This window comes from Macrobrachium nipponense, chromosome 23, assembly GCF_015104395.2.
Source record: "Macrobrachium nipponense isolate FS-2020 chromosome 23, ASM1510439v2, whole genome shotgun sequence".
In the NCBI taxonomy this organism is placed as follows: Eukaryota; Metazoa; Arthropoda; class Malacostraca; order Decapoda; family Palaemonidae; genus Macrobrachium; species Macrobrachium nipponense.
In genome coordinates this window covers 14178157-14188060 of record NC_061090.1, presented here as the reverse complement: position 1 = coordinate 14188060, position 9904 = coordinate 14178157, and the positions used below count along the sequence as shown (strand labels likewise).

Here is a 9904-nt window from a genome sequence, read left to right as displayed (position 1 = left end):
GAATCCTAATAGTTTGAAGGTGGATCCCAAGGAAACAGGATTACGAAAAATCCTTTTAGGTTCCTCACTAAAAAAGCAAGTTCAGAACAATTTCGTTAATTTCTCCTTTCTATTTCTCTTAGTTAATCTAAGCTAATGAGCTGAAAATATCATTTCGGCCCTAGTCGATTCATTTAAGGTAGATTCTTGGCGGCCTCTGATTGGCTGGTAGCGGGAGGCAGGCTGCTCGCTCAGTGGGTCATATTTTCGTTTGTAGCTTAGAAAACTAGCAATATGTTTACATTTCTTCATTTATCTCACGTTTTACAAAAGATAGGAAAGTTTTGGTCATACCAAAGGATTCGGTATTAAATGTACAATGAAATAATCTTTTCCTGAAATCAATAAGTTAAAATACAAAGGAATTACGAGTAGAAGTGAAGGGAGAAACATTTCATTCTTTATACCTGTTTTTATTCATCATCGGATTTTGCATAATTCATGAGATCAAGATAAAATAAAATCTTGTGTTATTAAACAATAAAATCACCCTGAATACGGTGGTGCTTTCAGATTTTAGATGCGTGTAATATGTAAAGAGAAAATGAAGAATATGTCTTATTATGTTGCATTCGTGCTTGACTCGGTTTGACAATAGTGCCGAGACACATCGTTGGGTCTGGTCCTCTCAGCTAGAGCCGTTGCGTGTTGGCAGTTGCCAATTGGCGATATGAGAAGTTTGCAGTTTCGAGGCTATGTATTCACCGAATTATTATGTCATTACATTTTCTATAAATAAATTCATAGAATTCCTATTATGACTTTCGAACATTTTTACTCAAATATCATATATGTCCGTATTTCTGATTATGACTTTCGAACATTTTTACTCAAATATCATATATGTCCGTATTTCTGGACATATCTGATAAAAAAAGTAAATAATCAGATGGATGCATCTGGTATCGTTGGAGGTGTAGGCTGGCCGCGGGCGGGCGGGAAATTCAGTCTAGGAATGAATTTGAAATCTACGGACCTACTTCGCCCTCTTCAGCTCATCCTTAGTTTTAATGAGGTTGGTTTCAACATATTGTTTCTAATTTTCTTATATGAATATATTTTCAAACGAAAGAGATATCAGAGACTTAATTGAGTGATATGAAATAATAATCTCAGTGGAGCAATAAACAGCAACGAACTAAGCAAGATTTCTTTTTTCTTTTCAAGCAGATGTCTCGAGATGACAGCACCATTCGTCGCACCGTTTCCAGATTTGCAAGTCAAGCTCGCAACATTATAATGAATGTTCATCGTTACTTCAGCTCACAGTGGGGAGCAGACTCAGGAAATGAAGTATTTGAGAAGACCGCCAAAGCTACAGGAGTGCCAACCAACACAGTGAAAAAAATCAAGCGACAGTCATCTGAGTGTGGTAACGTCCCCTTCGCTTCACCTGTATATCCCAGGAAGAGGATCCGAGTGAAGGACAAGGTGGATAGTTTTGAAAATGAGTGTATTCGGAAGGAGATTTTGTCTTTTTACGAGAGAGGAGAGCTCCCAACGTTAGATGCCCTACTGGAAAAAGTGAAGGAAGACCCGGTAAAGTTTAATGGTGGAAGAACAACGTTATGGAAAATTGTGAGAGGGCTTGGATTCCGGTACAAAAAAAGAGACGAGTGGAAGAGCAATTTTAATGGAACGTGATGATATAGTGGCAGCTAGAACTGAATACCTACGGTTAATTGAAAAGAATAGGAATTGTAGTCCAACTGAACGTAAACCTGAAGTATTCCTGGATGAAACTTGGATAAACCAAAATGAATGTGTACGTCAGTGTTGGACAACGGGTGAAGGCGAAATAGGACCCAAACTTAAGACTGTAAGGGGTCAAGATTTATTGTGGTGCACGCGGGGAGTGAGAAGGGGTTTGTCAAAGATGCGCTATTGTTGTTTAGGTCAAAAAATGGTGCCAAAGGGGACTACCCCATGATTCCCAATGGACCATGAAAGGTTTTTTTAAAGTGGTTTTGAAAAGGAAGGACAAACTATGGCCGCTAATATAGAAGATAGATCTCTAATCATAATGGACAATGCTCCCTACCATAGCAAAATAGAAAATAAAGTGCCAACCAGCAACAGAAAAAGTGAAGTCATAGAGTGGCTTTCTTCTAATAACGTCACCCACGACCCATCAGCAACAAAGCCAAAATTGCTGCAGATTGCCAAGTGTCACAAAGAAAAACAGAGGTATGTGATAGATGAGATAGCCCGTGCAAATGGTCATGATGTGCTCAGACTGCCACCATATTATTGTCAGTTTAACCCCATAGAACTTATATGGGCTCAAATAAAGGGGGATATCAGAAAAAATAACTCTAATGCAAATCAATCTTTGAAAAGTGTTGAGCAGCTTACGAGACTGGCGATAGACAAAGTTACAACAGAAGACTGGAAGAAATGTTTTCACCACGTTAAGAAATTAGAAGATGATTATAGGAGGAAAGATGTTGCTAGAGAGCATATGTTTGAAAGTTTTGTTACTGACATTGGAGATGACGAAACTGACAGTGATGATATTGATATTAGGGAGGATGACATTGACAGTGATGATATATATCAATGATTTTCCATTATTTTTTTTTTAAAGTTGAAGACCTAACAGTGTTTCTATAGTTTTCCATTTTTTAGATAGGCAATTTCATAACTACAGTATATCTATATGAGTTTCCTTTTTTTTTAATATTTAATGGCATAACAATGTACATATCTGTTCCTAAATTCTTTTTATTTGGTTTTAATAGAAAAGGGGATATCAATGTATCTTTATAATTTCCCATTCGTTTTGTTCCAATAGGTAATGACATGACTATGTATATATGTATGATTTTCCTTTATTTATTTTTTTAAATAATGATGACGTAAGAAAATTTGTAAAATTTTAATTTCTTTTTGTTCATATCGATAGCCTAATGACATACCAATGTATGACTTTCTTTTGTTTATGACATAATATATCTGCACGAATTTCCATTTTATTTGTATAAAAAGATGATGATATAACAGTCTTCTGATTAGTCTCATTATCCTACATGTACTATATATATAATATATATATATGTATATATACAATTATGCAGGGTGGGGGAACGGTTACGGGAGCTATTCTAACTCAGGTATGAATTAAGTGATTCAAAAATAATCAACTACCTCAGGAGAAAACTAAGCAAATTTTCCTAAACATTGTTGTAGACATGTTGTCAAGTGTAACATGTATATAAAGGAGATAAACATTCTGGTGTAAGAGTAACTCAAGCAATTCTGAAAAAGACAGTATATTATATTCGTTACATCGTCAACAAATTTTTATGGTAAGAAATAAACATTTGTACTTTTGTTTATTGAGTGAACATATGAAAACCATAAGCTTTTGATGTTATTGGCCAGAGAAACAAGTTCTGTTATTTATCAGTGAGCCTCATAAAGCATGTACATTTCTCACTTAGACTAAATTGAAGCCAACACCCAGATGCATCCATCTGATTATTTACTTTTCTTTTATCAGATGTGTCCAGAAATACGGACATATATAATATTTTAGTAAAAATGTTCGAAAGTCATAATGGGAATTCTATGCATTTATTTATAGAAAGTAATGACATAATAATTCGGTAAATACAGTCTCGAAACTGCAAACTTCTCATATCGCCAATTGGCAACTGCCAACACGCCAACAGCTCTAGCTGAGAGGACCAGCCCCTCGATATCTTGCGTCCCTCGGCACTACTGTCAAACCGAGTCAAGCACGGATGCAACATAATAAGACATATTCTTAATTTTCTCTTTACATATTACACGCATCTAAAATCTGAAAGCACCACCGTATTCAGGGTGATTTTATTGTTTGAAAACACAAGATTTCATTTTATCTTGATCTCGTGAATTATGCAAAATCCGATGATGAATAAAAACAGGTATAAAGAATGAAATGTTTCTCCCTTCACTTCTACTCATTGTAATTCCTTTGTATTTTAACTTATTGATTTCAGGGAAAGATTCATTAATTGTACATTTAATACTGAATCCTTTGGTATGACCAAAACTTTCCTATCTTTTGTAAAACGTGAGATAAATGAAGAAATGTAAACATATTGCTAGTTTTCTAAGCTACAAACGAAAATATGACCCACTGAGCGAGCAGTCTGCCTCCCGCTACCAGCCAATCAGAGGCCGCCAAACAAACGTCTCGTAGGCGCAAGAATCTACCTTAAATGAATCGACTATAGAAGCTCTGTTGAAAGTTTCAAAAAACAGTTTTTTCCTAGAAAACAATTATTCTTAGAATCTAATTAACTGAAACAAAACCCGATAAGATGACGCTTGAAACGACAAATAATTTTTTAAATATACACACCAATTCCCACCGACATCTGCCCTTTTGCAATGTTATCATCAAGACATGGCAACCTATTGTTATTATCGTGTTGTACTATAATATTGATGTTCAAGGGAAAATGATTCGTGGTGTCAAAAAACTTACAGCATTTTCGCTTTGCCTAAAAATTTGTTAGCGTCACGTAACGTAACGTTTGTGAAACAGATACTGATCTAGAATTTGATCCTCAGTGACTGTGAAAATATTCGCAAAAAAAAAAAAAAAAAAAAAAAAAAACTGGGCTTCAATGTGTTGTTCTTAATAAAGTCAATTTACTTGGTGTCTTCATGAGCTCTTTTTTTAAATGACTCCATGAACACGCATCAATCACTTAACCCAGAAAAAAATTGATTTTTACATCGACAGTAAGACCACTAGGCACGCGAGCAACTGTCGAAGATGAAGATTAAGTAAACAAAGAATTGTTATGGATTTTGGGATTTTTTTTTTCATTTACATTTTCTAGTTATAATCCTCAAGAATTGTGTGAACTGAAATGAGTTAATTGGCGGAAAAATGTCATTAATAAATATAATGCTTATCTAGCGTGGTTTTATATGACAAATACCTTTGTGGGTTCATTGTACTACATCCTCTGATTTGGAAGTAAAACCATAATACTTTGACACAAACGTAAAGCATCATCATTTCTCCCTGCTAAATGCCTACAATCAAAGTTATCTATCATCAGGCAAGATCCGATATAATACCTATGACACATTTCAAAGCCATATAGCTAAAAATGTTCGTTGCAAAAAATGAAATACAACTAAATTAAATACACTGACATAAATATTATTCCTTTAGCTAACTGATTTGAGGAAAATTGAGGTTTAGTGAAATATTCAAGTCTATCTGATATCCAGCTGACTATAATGCTGAATAGACAAGAACCAGTACACAGAATAGCAGATAGGTCGGTTGAGAAAAGAGTGAAAGTCAGAAGAAAGCATGTAACAAAAATAAAAGGGAGGTGGGCAAGACCTTTAATGGAAAATATGTTCTCTATATAAGCATACAAACATAAAAAGGTTAACGAACAAATAGATCTCACGAATTAAGGAGACAGTCTAGATATTAAGAATAAAAAGACATCAGGGCTTGATAAGATTACACATGACCTACCACACACAGTATGAGAGTGAGTGTCATTGAGTGGGTAATTTATTATATAATTCCTCTATTGTCGTCATTTCTCTGTATTTATGTCTTATAGTATCCCTGTTTATGGGATACCACGGTGGCCCTACTTGTACCTGGCCTTAAAGTTTTATTACTTACGCTAATGATCAGAATATATCCTCTAAATAATGTTCAATCTTAGGATTGAATCCTAAATGCTCATTTCTATACAGAGGACAAAGTTTGGTAAGGAATAATTTATTTCATTGTCAGTGGACAGGATAGCTAGATTAGTGATCACTCTCAAAATCAGTTATTTAAAATTTGCAAAAAAAAAAAAAAAAAAAAAAAAATAGTTTTTAATTGCCGCTCCTCTTGTTATCAGGTTGTTCAGAAAATGTTTCTGTAATCTTCTTTACTCTTGCCTTTGAAGATAACCTTGACTGTTGTGTTTTTAAGTTCCTCCAGTGAGGACACAGGCATTGAACATTTTGCATAGGTCCACACTTCTCTGCTTTTAAATAATTGTTACTGACTGTTCCGCAGAGTGAACTACTTGAATACTTGTACAGGAAATGTATTAATATTACCGTTTTTTCATTAACAGAGATTACAACCTAGTCACCATTGATGTAGAAAATTTCACTGCTGCTCAAGCAACGATGACTCGGAGGATACACTTGTTACTAGTGTCAACCACCGCGTTTCTGTTCATGACCATTCTATCATCAAGCCTTACACAAGGAGCAGAAAGATCTGTGTATATCATTGAATCTCCTCTGTTTGATTTCTTCATGGCACCAAACATGACCTTTGACCGAGGAAGCGCAAAGGTTATTCTCCCAGGACTGAATAATTGTAAGCACCTCATGGAATATGTGTACTTTTATTAATGACTGGGGTGGTATGTTTTTTATAAAGGTAAGCTATTACAGTAAGTTAGACATTACACAGAAAGTTCATAAGTATGGTAAGCTTATCTAATTATATCCATCGTTCACAACAGAAATGTCCTGATGCTCATTTGTTCCTCAGGCAGCTGCCGATCAGCTTGCTTCACCTATGGTGATGGATGCAAGGCCTGGTCAATTGTTTCCTTGGGGAATGGGTTGACTGAATGCCGAATTGCTGACGAAGGACCCATGACACTTGTGCCGTACAAAAACGAAAGCTCCACATACTTCTTCAAGATGTGTGAGTACACCATACGAGATGCACTCAGGGTTTGTCGGAACAGTTTACCGACAACCACTTGTTATTACTTTCAATCTTTCAATTTGCATTAGTGTGTGAGGTTCACATAAACGATGGAGTATCGCTGGACTTTTTACACACTTACTATGAGCTGTTTTTTATGCCTTAGAATGCCCATAGATGTTGTATTTGAATATTCATTGTACTCGTCTTAATTCCTTGCGAACTACTGTATGTGAGTATAACCTTACCTTCCCAAAGCTGTATCCTGCAATATAAGCAGCGCAGATTTCTAGCAAGTTTCAGACTAGTTTCCTCATTTATCTCGTCTCAAAAAATGAGCTCAGTCTGATTAGGTAACTTATTATTCATTGTTGTGTCATCACTTCTTTATTTGTTATCTAGTTTAAAACCAAACATTATCTATTCAGATTAAAAAGGCATAACACGTTTTAGATATGGTTCAAACAATGATAACAAATAAATAAATGGTGTTGAAAGTGATGGTGCATCAGCTGTTTATTTTATATGACATATTCTGTATCCTAATAACTGCTTTTACAAGGTTGCTGCATTCTGCCAGGAATTCGCCGATGTTCGTCATTTATCGAAGAGGAACATTACACTAGTTTGCAATTGATTTCCTGTCCAAAGAATGAAAATCGTCGGCGAGTTACCGGCAGAATGCAGTAGCCTTGAAGATGCAGTTATTAGACATTGAAAACTATGTAAACTGAATGCTACTGCAGTAGCTATCGCTTTCAACACTAAATACTTAAACATGATGGGCTTTTTACATAAATACACATACACACATTCATATAATATATATATATATATATATATATATATATATATATATATATATATATATATAATACTATATATATATAAATAAAGGTAGAAGCCACGATGGACAGTAAATGTTTAAGAATGACCTCAAAGATACTCATACACAAAACTTCATTCATTCTTATATTGATATATAATCTATTATTATATATATATTAGTATATATATATATAATTATATATAAGTAAAGGTATGTATATATACTTATGTATTACAATATGATATATAAATGAAAGGTAAAGAAGCCACGAAGGAACAGTAACATGTTTAAGAATGACCTCCAAGATACAATGCGAAGACTTAAATACAAATGAGTTGCCTTATAGATATTTTCTTTTGTACATGTATGTTTAATATGTGTTTTGTGAATAAGTTTATCTTGCGAAAAAAAAAAAGTTTTTGTTTACCAAAAAATTTGAATGTGGTCAGTTTGCCGCCCTGTATAGTCCTTACATGTCTTGTCCCCTGTTTTCTGAGCAATTGAACTTATCTTTCTTAAATATAAAATAAAGGTAGAAGCCACGAACAGTACAGGTTTTGTTTAAGAATGACCTCAAAGATACAATCGCAGACTTAAATAAAACAAATGTTTGCCTTATAGATATTTTCTTTTGTACATGTATGTTTAATATGTGTTTTGTGAATAAGTTTATCTTGCGAAAAAAAAGTTTTTGTTTACCAAAAAAATTGAATGTGGTCAGTTTGCCGCCTGGTATAGTCCTTACATGTCTTGTCCCTGTTTCTGAGCAATTGAACTTAATCTTTATGTAAACCTCTTCAACTGTACCCATGTTTTGTTTGCGAAGGTTACAAATTCTCCAGGTGTGTTGGTTCCTAGGTACTTATTTCCTTTTTAATCCATATCTGTTATTTATACGACCCTTCCTTGTACAAATCATGTTCTCATGTCGGTCAGTCTGCTAAGTAAAGGACCCTGAGTTTCACTTTCCTCGTGGCTTTGTACCTTTTATATATATATATATATATATATATATATATATATATATATATATATATATATATATATATATATGTTTATATGTATAGTATATATATAAATAAATATATATATATATATATATATAGTATATATATATATATGTATATATATATATATATATATATATCTATATATATATATATATATATATATATATATATATATATATATATATATATATATATATATATATATATATATAAACAGAAGAATTCCGAGGAAAGCGGAGTCGAATAAGGAATAGGTATAGACCGTTACTGGAGTAAAAAATTTTAATACCGACTAATTTCGAGGCTGTAACATTCCCATCATCAGGCATCCATAAAGTCAATACACTTTTTTAAAATAACAGGTCACATAAATATGCATATACAGCCATTGGCAAGCATTCCCGTCAAAACGGCCATCCTTTGAGTATTGATTTTTTTTTTCTCCAGTAGCCAGTCGGTGCACTGATATGCAGCTTACCACAACTGAAACGTCATATACCAGAAGAGAAAAAACTATTGCTCTGTAATATGACCGGTCACACGAGTTAGTTTGTTTTTTAACTGTGTTTATTGCCTAGTCTTCCCCTCCTGACTGCTTCTTCATGGATGAAACAGTATTGTTCAATTTTTAAGTTCTCGATATTTAGTTTTGATGTTTTCTATTTAATTCTATTTGTATTTTGAGAGTATGTGTTTATTTTAAGAAATTGCATTTATTTTTTTAAATGCCGGGCGAATGTTACAACCTCGAAACAATTGGTCTACCTATTCCTTATTATGTGTAAGTGTGTGTTTCTATTGTTTGTATGTATGTATGTGTATATATATATATATATATATATATATATATATACTATATATATATATATATATATATATATATATATATATATATATATATATATATATATACATACATACATATATACAAACAATAGAATATATATATGTATATATATGTATATATATATATATATATATATATATATATATATATATATATATATATATATATATATATATGTGTGTATGTGTGTGTGTGTGTGTGTGTGTGTTTATGTGTGTGTGTGTGTGTGAGTGTGGTGTGTGTGAGTGTCTGCGTAACTGTACGTGATCTTACGTGGTTCTCCTACACGAGTTAATTATCCAACAGTGCTGATCGTTTAAGAATATTCAACATACAGGTAAAAGGTATAAAACCTTATTTACTAAAATGAAAAAAGATATTTTTAGAACTCTGGTTAATATAGTTAAACAAAATCAAAGATTTTGCAGAACGATATCATTCTATTATTATGACTGTTTCAGTAAGCAACCTCATCTTAAACAATAGCA

The 9904-nt window shown here is 33.2% G+C and overlaps 2 protein-coding genes across 3 annotated transcripts in view; both read left to right on the top strand.

Moving 5' to 3' along the window:
* Nucleotides 1–872: 872 nt before the first annotated feature.
* Nucleotides 873–1953, top strand: LOC135196226 (uncharacterized). 2 transcript variants are annotated; one of them, XM_064222876.1, is made up of 2 exons: nt 873–1054; nt 1207–1953. In XM_064222876.1, the coding sequence occupies exons 1-2, from the start codon at nt 929–931 to the stop codon at nt 1681–1683; spliced, it is 603 nt and encodes a 200-aa protein (XP_064078946.1). In that variant the 5' UTR covers nt 873–928; the 3' UTR covers nt 1684–1953. The 2 variants fall into 2 exon arrangements, with proteins under 2 accessions (XP_064078946.1, XP_064078953.1); XM_064222883.1 differs by having other exon boundaries at nt 874–1054; nt 1210–1953.
* Nucleotides 1954–6035: 4082 nt separating this feature from the next.
* Nucleotides 6036–9904, top strand: part of LOC135196219 (uncharacterized) — a 5510-nt gene continuing 1641 nt past the window's right edge. The window contains exons 1-2 of the mRNA XM_064222863.1: nt 6036–6391; nt 6569–6727. Of these exons, the coding sequence (XP_064078933.1) occupies nt 6196–6391; nt 6569–6727 (355 nt within the window). The 5' untranslated portion in view covers nt 6036–6195. The remainder of the gene's footprint in view (nt 6392–6568; nt 6728–9904) is intronic.